Source organism: Apteryx rowi, unplaced genomic scaffold (assembly GCF_003343035.1).
Source record: "Apteryx rowi isolate R43461 unplaced genomic scaffold, aptRow1 scaffold_12, whole genome shotgun sequence".
Taxonomy (NCBI): Eukaryota; Metazoa; Chordata; class Aves; order Apterygiformes; family Apterygidae; genus Apteryx; species Apteryx rowi.
In genome coordinates this window covers 2,034,951-2,055,158 of record NW_020447419.1, presented here as the reverse complement: position 1 = coordinate 2,055,158, position 20,208 = coordinate 2,034,951, and the positions used below count along the sequence as shown (strand labels likewise).

At 40.4% G+C, this 20,208-nt stretch overlaps 1 protein-coding gene across 1 annotated transcript in view; it reads left to right on the top strand.

The window, feature by feature from the left end:
• SPAG16 (sperm associated antigen 16) overlaps positions 1-20,208 on the top strand; it is a 413,089-nt gene that overhangs the window by 226,275 nt on the left and 166,606 nt on the right. The window contains exon 11 of the mRNA XM_026087987.1: positions 12,178-12,363. Within this exon, the coding sequence (XP_025943772.1) occupies positions 12,178-12,363 (186 nt within the window). The remainder of the gene's footprint in view (positions 1-12,177; positions 12,364-20,208) is intronic.

Genomic DNA, 20,208 nt, shown 5'->3' with positions numbered 1-20,208 from the left:
CGATGCCTTTAACGTTCTTGGTTCATTATTGTTTTCTTCTGTGCAATAAAGGCAATTGTTTTGTCCCTAAAGTCTGCTGCAAGGGTTTCTAGTGAAGGAGGTAAGGAGAGATCTATGTTTGTTAAATTGTTAAAATGCACATTTCCTAAAGTGCAGCAGTTAAAATAAACATTAGTGTTAGGGTTGACTAGAGAATGGCAGTTCAATTGTGAAGCAACTYGTAAGATTTGAATTGGAATAAACCCAAAATATTCAGAATGCTTTTACAAAAGCTGAATTGCACTGAAATGTCCATTTTCAAGGTAGAAGCTTTAGCTTTTATAAAAGTTTTGCATTTATTTATTTATTTATTTTTAAGATTTCAGAAGGTGAGGGGTTTTTATCAGTACGAATGGCCTGCTGGTTAAATCTCTGGCTTCAAATGTGGCAGAGTTTCAAATCCCTGCTTTACCAAAGTGTTGCAGCGGCACAAGTGGAGGAGCAGGCCAACTGTGAAAGGAGCGTAGGGATTTCTTCACCAGCTTTACCATTGACGGGCATAGGTGTAACTGTGTTTTCTGTGCTGGGGGAGTGAATATAAAATGGAYGGGGAATAGAGAGAAAAAGCAACTGTGCTATACATGTATATATGTCAAGACTTTGGATCAGCTCTGAAAGTTGTTAGGTTTTGGGGTTTGGTTTTTTGGKTTTTTTTTYCCCCTTTCTGTAGCCATCAGGTGTGAGAACGCGTGGCTTCATAACTGGAAACTCGGTTCTCATGGAAAGCCTTGTATCAGAGGACAGACGATTATCCTAATTTTGGTGTGCTGCTTTCTCTTGTACCTGTCTAGTTTCAGCTCTCGCTTTCCTCCTCCATTCTCGCACTTCCAAGTGTTAGTGATCACTCRATCTACTGACTAATCCCCTGCCTTTGGTTATCGTCATATCCCATGGGCAGGGCTCTGTAAGATCATCAGTCACCCAGAAGAGCACTGTCCAATGCGTTYTCTGGAGCTTCACTGGCAACAGATCATTACATGGCATGAGTTGAATATTTTTCYAGGTGCCTGGGCAATGTTCAAATCCCAGTGCAGAATTTGTTCACACACTGTGAAATCTCTATGCGCTCACTGAACTCTCTATGCATATACAGTTTAATAATGATGCTTTGTACAAACATGCAAATGGGATTAATGGATGTGGTTCATTACTGGCTATTGATTGAGATTAGACATCACTGGACAGCCATTTGGGGATGATAATGGATTTGAGATGACTGATCCATAACTAGCTTTCAGAGGAACTGTGATACAGGATTATCATTGTTAATATAGGTCGTAAATCTGTTCTGTACATGGAATTCATGTATCTGAACTCCTTCCAAAACATATTTTTCCCTACTTCGACAGCCCTTCATTAACATTTGAGGTTTTGGAGTCACTCCAATAGAGGAAAAAAGACACAAGCTGGATGGTTTGGGTGCTGAGATTAAGCGTACCATACTGTTATTAACATGCTGTTTAATGCATGTTATGCATATTGATTTGTATTATGCATGGATTTATGTGGCTAAATACACTCATTTATTTAAAAAATGTAGTAGTGTCTAGGGAGAGCTTAACTTACATTTACATTGTTTGAGGGAAAATACTGGAATGGTATAGCATAGATGCCATTTCTGGAAAATATGGTAGTTTTGCAATGTTTATTCAAAATATTTAACTTAGAGCTCTGCCTTGTCTAACATCTGCTGTCCTGCTGACATGCATTTCATTACATTTAATTTCCAAATACAGCAACTAGTTTATCGTTTGTCTTTTCATTTTTATTCCTTACCTGACATGCTTCCAAAGCTTTCTAAGAAGCAATTTTGCATGTACTAAGAACTGCTTTCTACAAGGTGCCTAACTTATTCTAAAATCTCATTTAGCTACTCTTAATTACATGATATTGGAAGACAGCTAACTCTTTTTTTTTTCTTTTCTCTTAAAAAGGCTATCCTGCAATGAATGGTATCACTCAAGATTTTTGTAGGGGCACCAAGGTAATCTTAGCAAGCTAATGGATTTGAATGTAGTGGGCCTGACTGCAGTCTCTATAGATTGTAACCTGATTTGGAACAATCTGCTACCTTATGGCCATAGAAAAAATCATCATGATGACCCTGAATGCAGAACTATAGGCTACATTTACAGCCGGCCAAAACCCTTGAAATAAAAGGGTAAATCTGCACTGGGACAGAGACAAGCTGGAAGAGCAGTGCACACCATGTGAAACAGATTTCTGCACGTGTGGTTAGATAAGTCCRTTTTTCCTCACCAGTGCTCAGTTTAGAAAGGGAAAATGCTTTAAAATATAGAGGTCCTACTYGACTGAGACTTGTTTCTAAACTGCTTGAATCCGTTCTCTGAGAATTCATACATGCTCTCCTGGGAATCTTTTTGGTAGTAGGAGCATGTCATTTTTAAATTATTGCAGCCATGAAATTTTCACTTCTGAAGTGTAACGTAGCCTCCAGGAGGTTTTAATAAACAAGATGAGCTTCATTAAAACAAAATAATCACTTCTTTTATGATGCTTAGTCCTAGTGCCTGCCTCATCCAGAAGTGGTGACAAGTAGTGCCATGCCAAAAGGATGCTTTCTTTTTTCCCCTCAATATCACACCCACCTGGCAGCCAGGTGGGCTGGCAGGGGAAGACAATTATCCTGTCTTGGGGCAATATATAGACATAACCATATTATAAAAAGATCTAGCAATTGGGTAACGTAGGATGAAAAATTACCCTGAATTTGYGCTTGGCATCCTATGCATTGATAGTTTTCTAAAGATTTCCAGCAGGTAGTTTTTGTGTCACAGACTCCAGGGTTTTGCGGGATGGTTGCATTTTTCTTCTCAGACAAAAAGCCATGCACCTGCATACCGTCCACCAGCGGCTGGTTACTGCARTGCTTCCTGGTCTTGAAACCTCTTACTTATAGAATGTCAGTTCATGATTGATTTTGCATCTTTTGAAATTTAATTATTTTTTTTTGCTTGGTCTTGATGATAAATGAGAAAAAAGATATTTTCAGATTTCTACTTTCTGAGTATTCTGGCATTCACCTTCTGTATAAATGACTTTTTATGCCTATTAATAAAATGGGATAAGATTAGGTTTAAGATTATTCTGAAGGATGTAACATATTACAATTATAGCATAAAATGTGTCTTAGACACATGCGGTCCATAATGATAATCAAGGCAACACTTAAAATGAACCATAGGCATCAAAAAAACCTAGTGGTTTTAGTAAGAAATGTCTCTGTAAATAATTAATGTGACTCAGAATTCTTGTAACAAACAAAAGTGAACTATATTCCAAGTCTGTCTGAAGGGTACAAAATCACAATCGGAGAATCACAGAATGGTTGAGGTTGGAAGGGACCTCTGGAGATTATCTAGTCCAACCCCCCCGCTCAAGCAGGGTCACCTAGAGCACGTTGCACAGGATTGCGTCCAGGCGTGTTTTGAATATCTCCAGAGAAGGAGACTCCACAACCTCTCGGGGCAACCTGTTCCAGTGCTCTGTCACCCTCACAGTGAAAAAGTTTTTCCTCATGTTCAGATGGAAGTGTCTGTGTTTCAGTTTGYGCCCGTTGCCTCATGTCCTGTCACTGGGCACCACTGAAAATAGCCTGGCCCCATCCTCTTGACACCCTCCCTTTGATAAGATCCCCTCTGTCTGCTCTTCTCCAGGCTAAACAGGCTCAGGTCTCTCAGCSTTTCCTCATAAGAGAGATGCTCCAGTCTCCTAATCATCTTTGTAGCCCTCTGCTGGACTCTCTCCAGTAGCTCCATGTCTCTCTTGTACTGGGGAGCCCAGAACTGGACAYGGGACTCCAGATGTGGCCTCACCAGGGCYGAGTAGAGGGCGAGGATCACCTCCCTTGACTGCTGGCAACACTCTTCCTGATGCACCCCACGATACCATTGGCCTTCTTGGTCAATGAAAGTGAATCCATGCTGACTTCTCCTGATCACCTTCTTTTCCTCCATGTGCTTAGAGATGGCCTCCAGGATGAGCTGCTCCATCACCTTTCCAGGGATGGAGGTGAGGCTGACTGGCCTGTAGTTCCCTGGGTTGTCCTCCTTGCCCTTTTTGAAGACTGGGGTGACATTGGCTTTCTTCCAGTCTTCAGGCACCTCTCCTGTTCTCCATGACCTTTCAAAGATGATGGAGAGTGGCCTAGCAATAACATCCGCCAGCTCCCTCAGCACTCGTGGGTGCATCCCATCAGGGCCCATGGATTTGTRGGTGTCAAGTTTGCTTAAATGATCTCTAACCCGATCCTCCTCCACCAAGGGAAAGTCTTCCTTTCTGCAGACTTTCTCTCTTGCCTCCAGGGTCTGGGGTTCCTGAGGGCTGGCCTGAGCAGTAAAGACTGAAGCAAAGAAGGCATTCAGTAACTCTGCCTTCTCTGCATCCTTYGTCACCAGGGCACCCACCCCATTCAGCAAWGGGCCCVCATTTTCCCTAGTCTTCCTCTTGCTRCTGATGTATTKGAAGAAGCCCTTCTTGYTGTCCTTGACATCYCTWGCCAGATKTAATTCSAAAYGGGCCKTAGCCTTCCTCRTCGCATCCCTGCATACTCTGACAACRTTCCTATATTCCTCCCAAGTGGCCTGTCCCCCTTTCCACTTTCTGTATACTTCCTCCTTCTGGTTGAGTTTTGCCAGGAGCTCCTTGCTCATCCATGCAGGTCTCCTACCTCCTTTGCTTGACTTCCTACTCATAGGGATGCACTGCTCTTGAGCCTGGAGGAGGTGATGCTTGAATATTAACCAGCTCTCTYGGACCCCATTTCCTTCTAGGGCCCTMACCCATGGGATTCCTCCAAGTAGGTCCCTGAAGAGGCCAAGTTCTTCTAGACCATTATCCTGTCTCCAGCAGTGAACATCAGTGGCTGCCTAGGAAAGATGAGACTACGAAAGGCATTTGTAGCATTTTTGTCCTCGTACCCTCCTAGAYTCTACTTTTTATCTTAAAAACTTCTTGAGCCAGATGTGGTTTCCATGTAAACCTTCAATGCATTCTTCTTCCAGGACTTTGTCCAGTCTTCCTTTGGGCCCATACAGAAATGTATTGCACAGCTCCTTGCTAAAGCTGTGAAGTCTCCTGCCTGGTGTGGGAAAGTCATCTGTTGCTTACTGGGTTTTCCCCTCCACCCTCCCTTCTTTGGGAACCTGTTTTATAATCCATTGACCCAACCTTTTCTAAATGCAGCTGAATTTTTACCTTCTCTCTTTGCTGAGAAGCAAACGAGAGTCCATGGCAAAAACAGACCACGGCAAAGTAGGACAATAAAAAAAGAATTAGGATGACTATACAGCTGAACTGATGTTTGACATTTTCATCCTTTGCATTATGTTTTTAGCATCAAATGAGAAAACAGTATTTCTAAATAGTGATCTCTCATGGCTTAAGGTGTGGACCCTAATGGTAAATATATACTTTTGTAAGTGTGATTATCTGGGTCACTCTTTTTAGCCTTGTTTCCAAGGAAAATGAAGCTTACATGTTTGAGTACCTCCTCTTTCCTCCCCATGCTTTTTGCACGTATTCCCTACACCCTCTCCTGTGCTCTCTAGTAACTTTTAACCTGAAGGCTAATTATAACAAAGTTTGAAAGACAGAAGCCTGAAAGATCTATGAATTCCTAATATATATATTTTTAATTAGTAGCTGAACAGCAGAGAGAGAGTCCATCTTTYGGAAAGGTAGACAAAACGCCACTGTGGTGTGTTTTGCCTGGCAGCCACCAGCTAGCAGTTAGGAAGTGTCCCCTGGCCAGCCAAGCGCATCCATGTAGCTGTGGACTAGCCCCAGCCCTGTCCCTCTTGTGACTGCAGTGTGATAGAAGAAGGTGGAGAGGAGGTGAAGGAGTGAATTTGCCTGGCTGTTATAGGTGATGGGGCTAAGAGGCAAAAGAGACATCCGTAGGCATTGAGGCTTTTTGAGGTCCGTTTATCATGCAGCAACTCATTTCTCTTTGTGAAGGAACCAGCTATGCATTGGACATTCGATTACCTTTTCTATCTTTCTTCTTTGGCTTAGCATTTAATGTCAGCAAAACTAAAACCAGCTTTAACAGTATTTGTAGTTCTCCCATTGGATTTTGCTGCTCTTAGGGTCTACCTGCTTTGATACAGCAAATAATGCAGCAGCYTGAAGGACTTCACTTTAGAATAATTGCACAAATAGAAGTAAATGAAAGAGACTTTTTTTTTACTTGTTTAGCATTGATTTTAAAACACTTTTCAATTGCCATGGTTAAAAACTGTTAATCCTGAAATGTTTTAGACAGCACGTTTTAGACTGTAAGCTCAAAACACGTTGTTGAGTTGATGTTGCACTGTTAAGCTCCAGTCAAATGTTATCCACTGCTGCAGATCTTTTAGGAGACAACACTTTAACACAAGTTTTGTTTGGTTTAGTGTGTTCTTGTTTGGAGAGCCAACATTTGTCAGCTCCAGGTATAAAGCTGTGCTCGCCTTCTTTTTGTGCTCCTCTTGGGAAAGGAACTGTATCTTAGTGCATGTTTGCAAAATACCAGGCATGTCCACAGCTCTCTGTAAATAATACATGGAACTGCTAGTAGCACAGGTGTTACTACATTCACTTAATGCCATGTAGGATACACTAACAAAAGTGTCGCCTCATTCCCAGTGCTGTCCCTGGCAAGTGCTGGAACTAAGCTATTATTCCTAWGATTAACTCTTAAGATGAGACATGCAGGGCAGAGAAGTCTACCTGACTATTATTTACCAAGTAAACAGGAGAGAGAGAAAATGTTCAATCTCCCCAGCAGCACTCAGGATAAGGCTGAACGAGAATGATGTTCAGTGGTAATGAAGAGATATCACTCCAGTCGTGGAGGTGAGACTTGGAAAGAGGGATGTCCCACACAGCTAGATCCTAAATGATATAAAGGACTTTGCCAGTTATTTTGGCTGATAGAAAATGACAGCCAGGGCAGATTTGGAAGGACTGGATCTGTGGTCCTGCCTGACAACTGATGTTATGAAGCAGAATATGTTACTAGCTGTACTTTCCACATCGTCTTCAGTGGTAACCTGAGTAATCCCCTCTGGAGCATCTCCAGGTTTGGATCTAACTGGGAAGTCCATCATCCAGAAATATCTGAAAAAGGTGGGATATTTGAAGGTGCTTTGACTGTTGATATTATGTTTGATATATTTACAGGGTAACACAAAGCTATTGCCTTTGTTTTAGTGATATTTCATTAGAGTAATCAGTTGAATTGTAGAATAACCCTGTGCCAAAGGGTGGTTTTCTCACTGAATATGACCCTAATTATTGGTATGTCTACAACTCAAGTATTAGTGTGGAGCTATTTTTAGTGAGAGTGACGCAGCTGGAAGAAGAAGGAATATATAACGAAAGGAAATTTGTGGTTTTATTGCATTCATGAAGACTTGAGAAGTTAAATGTTCCACCTGCTTTTGAGGAGTGTGGAATCAACATTTCCAAAGTTCTTTCCAGCCTAATGGTTTATAAAAAGGCAGATTTATAGCACCAGTTAGGAATACCTGGTATCAGCTGAAGGGTAGAACTGTGCCTATATTTAGTATTATGGAAAGAAATAGATCCCTTGAAGCATAAGGGATATGGATATATATATATATATATACATATATATATACATATATATATCCCTTATAGAGCTTTGGTCTTCTAGAAATTCTAAACAAAAAAACTCCAAAACAAGGCAAGTTAGATCATGGAAAAGCAAATAATCCAGCCCGTATATCATTGTACCATACTACATGAGTGTATTGCCATTTGCTTTAAAAGATGAGCAGCCCTAAACTTCTAAAAGTTGGCAAGCAAAGTTATTTGCATATGTTTAAATGTGTTTGAATTGAAAGAAGATAGGATTTTATGTTGTTTTTTTCTCACCCAGTATGTTGTCTGTTTTTTTTATTTGTGTTGGTAAAAATAAAAATGTTTATGATCCTCTGAATTAAGGATATACACCCTCTATATAATTAATTGGAGGTTTCTCTGCTGGCGATCAGTSTTAAATTCAAATAGGGATAACGTACATAGCCACTGACAATTAAGGTTGCACATGTAACATTGTATTTCCATATGTTTTTATATTAAAAATCAGTATGTATTTTGTTTGAAAATCAGTCAGTTAAAGGATCATGTAGATATTAGACTGTTAAACTGACAGGCTAAATCATTAAAAACATCTTCTACGTTTCCTGATTCCCCCCCCCCCCAAATAATCTTATATCAGATGCATATAGAGTGATTGTGCTTTTAAAAAAAAAAAAAAGGTCTAGCTGTGGATAACTAAACAGTACTTCAGAATTTGGGATGTTGTATTGTTTTATCTCTCAGGACCAAAAATGCTGCAAATAAGAAAATATGTGCCATTTCTGGTCAGTTMTTCAGTGTAGTGGATGTGTTGCAAGAAGGGCATTTCGATGTAGATGCCCAATGCTGCTGGACATAGCGCTTCCTTCGCTAGTACGGGTGCAAGACGAAGATTGGGTTCCTTGGTTTCGGTGTATTTTTGCTTTCACTCTCAACCTSTCTCTCAATACTTTTCCTTTACAAGCTCTGCTTTTGTCTTCCCACTCTCTGCTTTTTTCTCCTTTGACCTGGAAGGAGCCCTCAGCCGCAGTTGTAACTCGTTCCCTGCCACCCCATGCAAGTCGAATSCATTTGAACTACCTTCCTGCTCAGATCTGTTTTCTGAAAGATTTTCTTCCCCACCCAGATGGTGTATCCTCAAAATTCAGCCCAAGGAACCTGGTTTTCCTGTAGCATTTGGGGGATTATATATTAAAAAATGCATAAGCAATAAATCTTTTTTATGATTCACAGCAGTGGCAGTGCACACTACCCTTTGAATCAATTATAGATTTCATCAGTCCCATTTTATACCTGCCTTCTGARTTTGTTTTAAAAATCTCTTTTTTCATAAATGTATAAAGGGTATGGTAATTTGTCATTTTGCTAATTTTGTCTGTCTCCAGAAGTGAGAWCTGTCTTGAGTTATTAAAAGTACAAGTGTTTCATTAATAAAAACAYACTTATTCCCAGCAGTTTGACAAAATCAAGGTCTCTTCCGGCAGTCCTTACTCAGGCCTCAAGTCCCTATACTTTCATATATATGAAAAAAGAACCAGAATTATTACTGTGAAGTGTTAAAAATTTTAAGAGATCACAAAACTTTGTCTTAGGCATGGGAGTGTAACTGCCTTAATGAGGATGACAATATTTTGACAAGAGATGGCAAGTGTGAAAAAACAAAACAAAAAAGCRAGTGTTAAATTGCTGAAAGTTTAGTTAGGTGGTATTTTGTAATGGCAAGTTCCCCCTTAAGATCCAGTGGGTAAATGATTCACATTTTTCAAGGTGTCTTAGTAGGTACCTTTACAGAGCGAGCTGGTGGACAGCTGTTGGGAAAGGAAGAAGGGAGGAATAAAACAGATGTAAAAACAAAAAAAAATCAAAAAGCTTTCCCTCCCACATTTTTTACACTGCAAAAAGCCCTAAATACCTCTGAGTATATTCCAAGGATGAAGTTCCACAACGGAGCTTGGAATCAACCCTTAGCCACTATCAGCACCTACATTTTTATATCCAGAGATTTGGAAGAAGGATATCTAGCGCTTGTGATAACATCTTTTCCGTTATTCAAATAAAAGCAGAGTTTATTGTATCCTAAAGACAAGATCTTTTTACTGATGTTGGTAAGATAACTCAGCAGAAATTATTCTGAATACCTGAGGTTAATATATTTTGGGCTATATTTTTGGTATAATCGCCAAACATTTTTCCTCTAATCTTTTTCAAATAAAACAGAAAACCTCGCCATTCCTGGTATAATTTGGAAAGGCCTCATTAACTTTTTTCAATTTTTAAAAGGGTTTGGGGCARCAAGCAAGCTGTAGATCAGCCAATCTAAATTTGTACTGGGAAGACTGGATATTAAGAAACAAAACCGCAGGATGCACGGATCGATTTGATATAATGAAGCATTGGAAGGTATCAAYGTGACTTTGGATACCGTGTCTCAGAAAAGCGTTAGAGCTTCCTGAAGGGGTCACTGAGCATGTGATCCAGGGAGATCTCGTGAATACGGCCTACTTGGGTTCTCAGTAAATTCTTCTTGGGGTCATTTAACCAAAACTCTCAGAGCAAAAGTGTTCTCCTGCAGCAAGTGCAGGAGACGAGTTCYGGTGGCCATGAGGAGTGATTTGCCTGTGCAGCAGCAGATGAAATTCAGTGCAGATGAATGCAAAGTAATGCATATGTGGAAAAATGCTCCTAATTATACATAGATAATAATGGGCTCTGAACTAGTTATTACTCCTCAGGAAGGGATCTTGGAGCTGCTGTGGGCAGTTTGCTGAAAATGTCTGCTCAGTTGCTCTAAAAACAGTGCTAATCAAATGTCCTTAGGAAAAGAATAGAGAATAAAACAGAGAACAACCCTGTGCCGTTGTATACCTCCCCTGGGGACCCCTTTCTAGGTATCGAGACAGATGACAAGTATGATCACGTAAGGGACGAGACCCAAACAACTGCCCTGCGAGCCCGAACGCCCCGAAAGAAGGTTCCAGAAGGGGGAGGAAGCCCTGGAAAGCTGGGGGCGGGGCCTGGCAGCGCCTCCCCTGACTGACAGGTGTCTCAGCCACTCCTGGCCCTGGGGCGAGAGAAGGTTCTGGAAGCCCCGGAACCGGGGCCATGAACAGGGGCAGGGACGAGGCCAGGGTGGGYGCTCTGCACCCAGCACTGCTGAGGGCAGGTCCGGTGCTGGATCTGGGACTGGTGATCTCCCTTTCTCTTTATTTCTTTCTCTCTTTCTCTTCTCTTAGAGTCGTTAAGTAACGCAAAGCCTGCTTTGGTTTAGCTATAACTGTGAGAGGGCCAGTGTTGGTCAGATATTTGTTCCGTTAAGGCTGAGGCTCATGCGAGGGCCTYGAGTGTTATCTCGCCTCATCCGCATGGAAGGGGGTTTGCGAACATGAGTGACCCCCCAGCCCCCTTCCAGAGGTGGGACGTGCCAGATCAAAGATATGTAATGACTTCCATGCGAGGAATGGTTCGAAACACTGGGAGTCTGGCTTTGTTGGCAGACTATGTTATGAGAGGGAACCTATAAAATCCTAAATGGCATGGAAAAGGTAAATGGGTCATCAGTGTTTGCTTTTAATCACCGTATTGGAATCAGAGGCATCAAATGAAATCAAATAAGATATTTAAGACCAAAAAATAATTTTTCACAACGCAGAATTAAATTGTGGAACTTGCTGGCACGAGGTTGTGGATGCCAAGCGTTTGTATGGGTTCAAAAAGCAATTAGAGAGAACCGTGGGGGGGGGGGGGAATCTGTGGATGGTTGCAACACAGCTTCTGTCTCAAGAAGTCCTGAGCCCTGGACTAGGTGCGGGAGAATGTAATAGGAGAATCACACTATGTATTTTATCTTTATTAAGAATCTACTGCTAGTTGTTGTTGTAAAATATAGGTTCCTGAGCCGGGTGGACTTCTAGTCTGACACGGCATGTCTATGCTTAAATGTAATAGAGCTATACTAGTTTATATCTGAAGATTTAAGAAATGTGAGTGGAACTTTGCTTTTCGTTTATATAACATGTCAGTGAAGCCATTAGATAGGGAATGTGATAAAGTAGCTATACTGAGTGAGAGGAGACAGAATTATGATGCTTAAATTAATAATTTATATCTAGAAATAGGTTTGAATTTGAGAAATAATATTCTTCCCCTAAGCTATTTTATTCTATTTTGAAAGTAATTCTCTTGTTTTAAGTTGTTTTATTGATAAACTCCTAACTAGGTTACAAAAAGTAAGTGTTATTTTTAGAGCTCATATTTACTTTCCCATGGCAGACGGTTCTTTCATATCTCTTTTTTATTCTCTTTCTATAGTGTATTTCATACATGACAGCTTCATCTATGATGTATCAGAAGGTTGTATAAAAATAGGAATTTTTTCAAACGTATATTTTTATTTATATGTATTTTAATGTAAAAATAACTATTGCTGCCTAACCTGGCCTTCTAAATATAATTGAATGATTTTGCTGGGTGCTTTGAAGACTCTTCACCTATATCCTTGCTGACAGCTACTCTTGATTTTTATTTTCACAGTGGTACCCGGTTAGTCACCTCGGGTGGGGACACAACAGTTCGGATATGGGATCTTTCGAAAGGCAAATGCATCCTGACTTTAGGAGGGCATGCCCATGCCGTATGGGACTGCTCATGGCACTCGTGTGGCGATTTTGTGGCTTCTGCCTCCATGGACAGCACTTGCAAAATATGGGATGTTAACAGGTATGGGGTTGTTAAAGATTCTTTATTAGCTGATTGATAGCTTTATTTAATAACCAGCATTCTGTGTCTCACAGCACCCAGCGAGAGGTCTAGCACCAAATTGTGGACTTCACTTTTAAGTGCATAAGTGGATTTGTAGAAGTGGATGCAAAACAGGCCTTGATGTGATTTAGTAGACAAAGCCTTTACTAAATAGAGAGCTGGAAGGACTTAATTTAGAATAGTGCCAAGAAAGGTATTTGTTTTTATTTGACATCTAATATTGCTGTGTTTTTTTCCTAAGGTCAGAACTTTGTGGAACTTCGATAGGTATTTTAACTGAACAAAAACTTAAGTCAGTTTTCTATATTGTGTTTCTAGCTCATGAGCATACAACACAATTTAATTGAAGGTTAGACAAAGGGAAATTTATTCATTTTATATGTTTTGACAAGGTGACTTAATAAATCAACATATACCTCTTCATTACTTAGGGAAAAGTGTTCTTTATAAAGGTGCTTCTAGAAATATTAGTATATTTCTGCTTGCCAATTAATTATTAGTTTCTCAACTTTCTTCAGTTATATTTGAGGTGACATACAGTGGATGGGATGGCGTTTTGTTCAAGTTGTCCGTTCTAGACTTCTGAATGACTTAGGAATAGTATTACTGACATCACTGTCTTTAGGTCTGATTTTTAACAACTGAATGTCATCAGCCTGCAGACAAAAGGCTCCCGTCTCTTTTGTGTTTTCCCTGTTTCTTTATGATCCAGTCCGAATGGATTTGCCTTTTGCTCTCAGTCTTGCCCTTCCTTCCTTGCATTCGRGTGAGGTGCATTTCTCCTTCAAGCTTGCTGGCCGCAGCAGGGGAAGAAGCTTCTCTGAAAAAGCAAAGGAGACTTTCTCCTTTCTTTCTTCCATTTTGCCTAGCTCGCTGCCAGTCTGCTGCAAGTGCAGCGAAAATCCTGTCCCAGTCTGCAGAGCCCCGCTTGGGAGCAGGCTGGGTGCAGCCGGGGTGCTCAGGGGTTCAGCAGCAGGCGGCTCGCGCTTTTCCCATGGGCACGTCTGAGCTGAGAGCTTTCTAAAATTTATAATTCAGCTAAATAGGGACAGAATTCCTTGAAAGCTAAGGCCACTTTGGTAACAGATTTTCAGTCCTTGCATCAAATCGTGAATTGAGAAAGAATTAAATAATAAAAAAAAAATCAGTTGTTTTCCATGTTGGCTGAACAATGTATCCTTTTATTTGCCTCATTCTTAAAAGCGGATGAATTATTTTGGCTAAACTGAGAACAGCTACTATAACAAAAGCTTGAGAAAAATATTCAAGTTTTATAAGATCTTAGACAAAGCAGTCAAAGTTTGCCAAAGTTAAAAGCAATTGAGAAATGGGTTTTATAACAGAAACTGTTAGCCAGTTCTGATAACAGATGATGCTACTACCTTCGCAATCAGTAACAAGAATTAATGGTCAGTGCGTTGTTTAAAATGAAAACACAGGAAATCTATTGTACTGTTGCCTCTTTTCTTAACCTCTTATAGGTTTTTTTTAATACTTTCATCATCTGTTATGACATGTTCATGACCTTTAACAAATATTACTAAGAATAGCTTTAATTTTTTGTCAGAAGGGTTTTGAATTTGCATAGGGGAGGTTTTGTTTAGACATTTTAAAATATCTTCTCTGCCGAGGAAGCTTTTGTAGTCAGAGGGATCAAAGCAAATCTTCCTCGCCAACCCATGCCTCCTACTCGCACTCATTTGCAACTCTCATTTCTACCTTCAGTGTATCTGATGTGCACTTTGCATTTGAAAATAAGAGAGCAAGGAGCACAGCCATCATGCGAAAGGCTGACTATCAGCATGTAATTATCGAAACCTTAAGTCATGCAAAAATCTCAGTGGCTAGAGGGAGTAGGAGGTGGCACAAAAAAGTGGCATAATAGGCTCAGAAGGGGAATAGTCACAGAAGCGGAAGCAGAAAGGCCTCGCTGGTGCGTTCATTTACGTTACATTAGCAAAGTCCAAAAGGCAACGGAGTCTGTTCAGCTAGTCTGCTTTGATGGATTTGTAAGATGTGCTGCAGAACAGATTGCGTGTGCAGTTTGTGGAAGACAAGTGCAGTGGGAAAATTAGGTGCTCCTGAGGAGCTTCTGTACGAAGGGATTTGGTGACAACAAGGCAGGGCGTTTTCAAGATTGTGACGTGCAGCCCAAAGACCTAATTCTGCAGCATGGTCAGCTGCAACTGGTCCTTGTGCCTGCGTTGATGGAATTTGGGTGAAAAACCCATGGAATGTATGTAACAAGATGCAGAAGTAAGGGAAGCTGTTGACAGGTGAAGCCAAGCTGGTAGTTCTCCTATTGAACTGTTAATCTGCTGCTGCTTACATACAGAAATGCCACACAAAGAGCCCGCGCCCGCAGCGTGGTTTGGTTTGGCGATATTAATTGCCAAGCCAGTTGGGTGAGCGGGCAACGCTGATCCCAGGAGTGTTCCCAGGAGAGCTGCCGATAAACGGGTAAAGTGCCTAGAGCCCCGGCTACGAATGAAGGCAGCTGTGATAAGGAAATCATATAAACRTGGAGCCTACTTCAGACTCTTTTTACAGTCGGGGCGTATACAACAAAAACGGGAAGGCGGAGCGGGCTTACTGCAAGGGTTTTTGATGCTCGGATAAACTTTTTCATCTTATCCTCGCACAATGTGCGCTTATCGAGTTGCCGCCTTTGAATTCTCCAAGTGGCTGCTGGTTGCCGCAAGCTGTCCCTGGCTGGGCGACGGAGCGCGAGATAACATCCTGGTGCCAAGATAATAATCAGTGATCATGCTTATTCTGCTTAAGCAAATGAGAAGTTCTTTGCACTAATAACAAACTAACATTTTATAAATGTGAGCTTGCTGCTCCCTTGATGTAATATGTCTGGATGGATGTCTGCTTTCAAACTTGAGCGTTCCTGCAAAGCATCATACTGAAAGTATAAAAAATGCAAGATAAATATCAAAGCTATTAACTGTCACCTTTCTAAAAGAGAGACGTAAAAAAACGCTACAAATACACACATTTCTGTAATGGGTGGTAGTCGTCTTTTATTTCCAGAAGTTCAGCTTTCATAAAGCTGCTCTTATTTTTATATATTAGAAACATACTTTTTTTCTTTTTATTATCAGCAGGCATAACTTTTGAAAATGCTTACAGCAGATCCCTGTGTGGTTGAAAACTTGGTATCAGGAAAATGGGGAGGGTGTTTTACTTTTTTTTTTTTTTTTAAACCTCCCTCAAAAACCCCAAGATGCAACTTTCACACGCATCAAATCCATTATTGGAATCTGAAGAATACAAGGTGTAGCACAACATTAACTATTGACTAAATTGAATAAAAATGGACGTGAACAGTTTTAATAAATTATGTAGTTGTTTGTCAATGATGAGCAAACTCAGATTGCTCATTGCTTCAGTTTTATTTTACGAGGAGGTGAAGCTGTTGCTGACTCCCCCCCCCCCAAATGGAGATAGTTCACAAGCATTTCTCATTTGCGTAGGCTGAAAGCGTCTGTCGTATATCTAGCCACGGATGGCATTTCTACTGTAGGGATAATGGGAGGCAGCTTTGTAGTTAACAATATTCTTCTCCGTGACACCTTATGTGCCCTTTATTTAAAGGGCCATTCTGAGTTTAAAAAACAAAAAACAAACAAAAACCCCTCAAACAAAAAAACTAGAAGCTTTCTTCTCCCCATAAGAGACAGACAAATGCTACGAGGAAACTGCTGTCTGTGTTACTGAAGGGTTTGAGGGAGTCTTGAATTCTAGTTTGGGGACTTCTTGATACCTCCTGGGAGAGTTGGCTGCTCCTAAAAGAAACGGAAATAATGAAAATGGTGGCATAACATCTATGGAGAGAGGAAAAAAAAGAGATACCTAATTTACCTGCCATGGTTCAGAGAGGAAAAAAAAAAAAGTCCAGGTATGTCTCCTCTCTTCAAGGTTATCCCATCTTGGTGCTGACTATAGGAAGCAACTTGGACAGGAAGTGGCAGACAGAAGGACGAGGTAGGAAATGAGATTTATAATTTGTAAACCTCTTTTTATTCACAGGCGTAACTCAGATTGAAAATATATAGCCTGCCATGTTAATAGCTGAGCAAACAGTTCCAGGATTGTTTTCTCTGACCATAAATCCAGGGCTGTCAAAGTCATTTTGGCAAGATTAATTTCAATTATCCAACTATAAATATCGTCAGAGATTCACAGCCTGATCTCTGATATGCAAATCAAACTGAACTTCATATATCTCATGTAAATACAGGCGGTTATTTAGTTTTGCAAACATATGCTGTGGACTGTATGTTAAATACAGAAATTGTTATTTATGCTTTAAGCTTGAGAAATTATTTGCACCAAAGTCAGAACACTCAGAATTAATGTGCAAGTTTTCTTCTCTGTTTTATCCATTATATAGTCACTGGACGAGTTCTTCGTTTTTCTGTGGCTCCTTTCAGTAGTGAAAACGCGGTGGAAGCAGGCCACAGAGAAACGTCCATCTGTCCTGTCCTGTCCCACAGCAAACCTCGGGGTGAATACCTGCCTGGGAACTGGTGCTGTGGCTGCTTTCTGCTCCCCAGGTGTTAACCTGGCGTTTAGCTATTTCTGTTCTTTTTCCTTTAACACAGTAACATTTGTCTGACTCCCTGAAATGTCTCCCATATTGGAAGCTTTAGTGTCAAATAAAAAAAATCTTAATTGTTTACATTGATCCTCAGTCAGTGCTAATATCCTTTGGTGCATTTTTTCAGGCGCCAATTAAAAAATGCACCAATCATGATCACTGTTAATTATCCTGTACAACCACTAATCTAGTGTCTTGTTACTAAGGTGCTCATATGTTCTTTTACTTATTTCCAACTATGCAAAAAATAATTGTTGGCTACTTTTCCTTTTCTATGCCATAATTGGCAATTTTCCCTTCTTTATGTAGCGTTGGATCTATATCACGTGTAGAAATGAATTTCTAGTATATTTAAATAATTTCTACTTTTTTTTTAATCCTGCGTTAAGATTCTTAGTTTCTGTTATCACTTGTCAGCACTTCATAACTGCTGATTTTCGTTTTAACTCTTTCCATAAGCAGCACTTTGAATTTGGGAGATTTAGAGGTTTGTATACATTTAAAAGAAGTTAAGCAGAGATGRATTTTGTTTAATGAGGAGCTCCTAATCAACTATAGCTTTCCTTGGAGTGATACCATGTAACAATGCTGCCTGCACACTTTTTCATATTAACCCATCTTAACAGAGTGTACAGTGCAAGATAAGAGGAAACTGATTTTAAACTGCTATTATACTTGTAAATTTTTTTGCTTTAGTCTTAGTAAAGAAGTTATTTAAGGTTGTTTGACTTACCGAGTTGGCTGGTAAAAGTAGGGTTATAACTGCTTTGTGCTGTCAGAGCAATGTGAACAGGCGCAGAGGGTAACCTGGCTTCTCCTGGCATCATTCGCATTTGGTTTCTTCCTTTCTCCTTATACAATGGACAGCTTTGAAATGAAATATTTAAGATCAGATTGGTAGTTATTTCTCACCGTACCACATGTATCCACGTTGGGGCCCTATAAATATCGCCTTGAAAGAAATTTATCACGATTGTCTGCTTTCGAAATGGAGCCACGTCTTCACGTCCCAAACCCAGCCCTTGTCGAAATGCCCCGTGCTGGGGGCCGTGCTCTGACTCAATTCTCGGGGGGCGCGAGCCACCAGGTGCTCCACTGGGTCCCTGTTCCATGGCTTGCATTAAAAGCAATTCAAAAAACCAGGCAAGTCTTACCTAGTTCGGGCACTCCACGAGAGTTCAGTAAGTGAGATGATTATTTACGCTTGGTGAAACGGAACAAAGAGGTGAAGTGCTTTACTTAAGGCCATAGAGTGAGCTTCTGTTGAAGCAGTCTCTAGAAACACAGCTTTTCATTCCCTGGTACTGTTAAAAAAAAAAAAGTCAAAGTGAATTGCCTTCCAACTTTCCTGCGCGGTGAGAAGAAACCAAGTCAGAACTGTATTTTTATTAGTAATAGGTCATGAGAAACGCATTATTTCCCTATCATTTAAACAGTGTGGTGGTAAAGCAATGTTTTTATGCTAAACTACCTTGCAGTTGCATAGCAATGTTCAAAGAATACATACCTGTAGGAATTAAAAGCATCTGTAGTTAGCAATATTACGAAGACTGTCAGCCAGCGTGCTTCACGACAGAAATTAATCACCATTTGAGATAAAGTAGAAACATTCCCCCATGGAATTATGGGATTAAACATTGCAGGAAGCTTCCCCTGAAATGTCTGTATTGGTCATTGCTGGCTACAGGTCTAGATAAATCAGTGTTCTCTGTGTTTTTTCCTGGAACTATCCACAGCAATTCAGCTTGTACATGAGAAGCATACTTGCATTTCTTACTAAGTATGACAAGTTTTTTTCAGTTTCAGAAATATTTTGAGTGTTTTTTTTTTTCCAAAGCTCTGAAAAAAACAGAGAAGTAAGAACTTTGCTCTCAGGTTTTGTGTTCCTGGTCCTGAAGCACACAGCACTGTCTTTGATTAAGGGAGGGGAACAAAACAAGTTAGTACATTGTTTTTAAAGGAGGGCATGGTAATTAAAGCCAGTTTCTAACATATCCGAGTTCTTTCCTCTGTAAAATTTTCTAGAAGGCTTATCTGATATCTGTGCTCAGATATCTATATAAGACTTCCATCTTTTTTTAAGAAAAGGCGCCAGAGGAAGTTGCACTTGATATGCATAAAAGTATGTATACTTTTTTTTTTGTATCCTAGCAGCTTCCTTGCTTCCATTATTTGAGCACCCAGTGTGGCTTGGAAAAACTCTTTAGAGGGTCAGTTATTTTTTTGTTCTGGTTGCTGTCTGTCAGCCCAGGGCTGCACACATTTCTTAAATGACATATCGTTGGCTGCTGGATTCCTGCTGATCGGCAGAAAGCTTTATTTGTGCTTGAACCCCTCAAGTAATGGGATCTACTGTAAGTGGGATGCCTTTCTACCTGCCTTACCTCACTTGTCCAAATGCCTCCTAGGTTCACTGCCAGCTAGTTCCTGAGCCATATGTATTATGAAGGCAACGCTCAGGCTTCCTTCCATCAAATCCTACCCAAACCAGCTGGCAGGTCCACCAAGTTTCGTCTGCTTTGATCGTAAAAAATGTAGAAGAGTCTGTTCTTTCCTCTCACTGACAACGTGCAAGTTGAATTCCTTGTCTTACTCACCAGCAAAATTTTGTTCAGATCTTGACAGGACGTTTCCTCTGTCCTCCATCAAGTATTCACATGCAAATAAACAGCACTCCAGCACGTTTTAAGTGATAGTAGAGTTTTTCACCACATACAAGGCTCATTATCAAGTTTTCTCTCTCTCTGATGTCACATTCACTAGGAACTGACAGTCTTTCCTTTACTCAACTCAAAAATTTTCCTAGAAATACTGGCTTACGCTATCTCAACCACAGCAAAAATTAATTGTACCAACGGAGAGCAATTCATACAGCAGTGGAAGCTGTCAGATATTATTACAGAATTCAGTGAAGACAACTGTTCATTAAAATGAAGCATTTCAATCATCTCAGCTGTACCGTCAGCACCAGTTAGTGCAGACATTACATGTTCAGTCTGTGGTACCTCTTAAAGCAGCGCAATATTCCCCAAAATCACAAAGTGTGCCRCAATACAAGTACTTGTGAATTGTTTCCCTGCTTATTTCTCCAGTGAATTAACAAGAACAGCAATATGTCTTACTAGCTATTACTTTGATAAGCATAGCCACCTGAATGTTGAACTATTTTTAGCGGTCAATATCCTCTAGCTTGA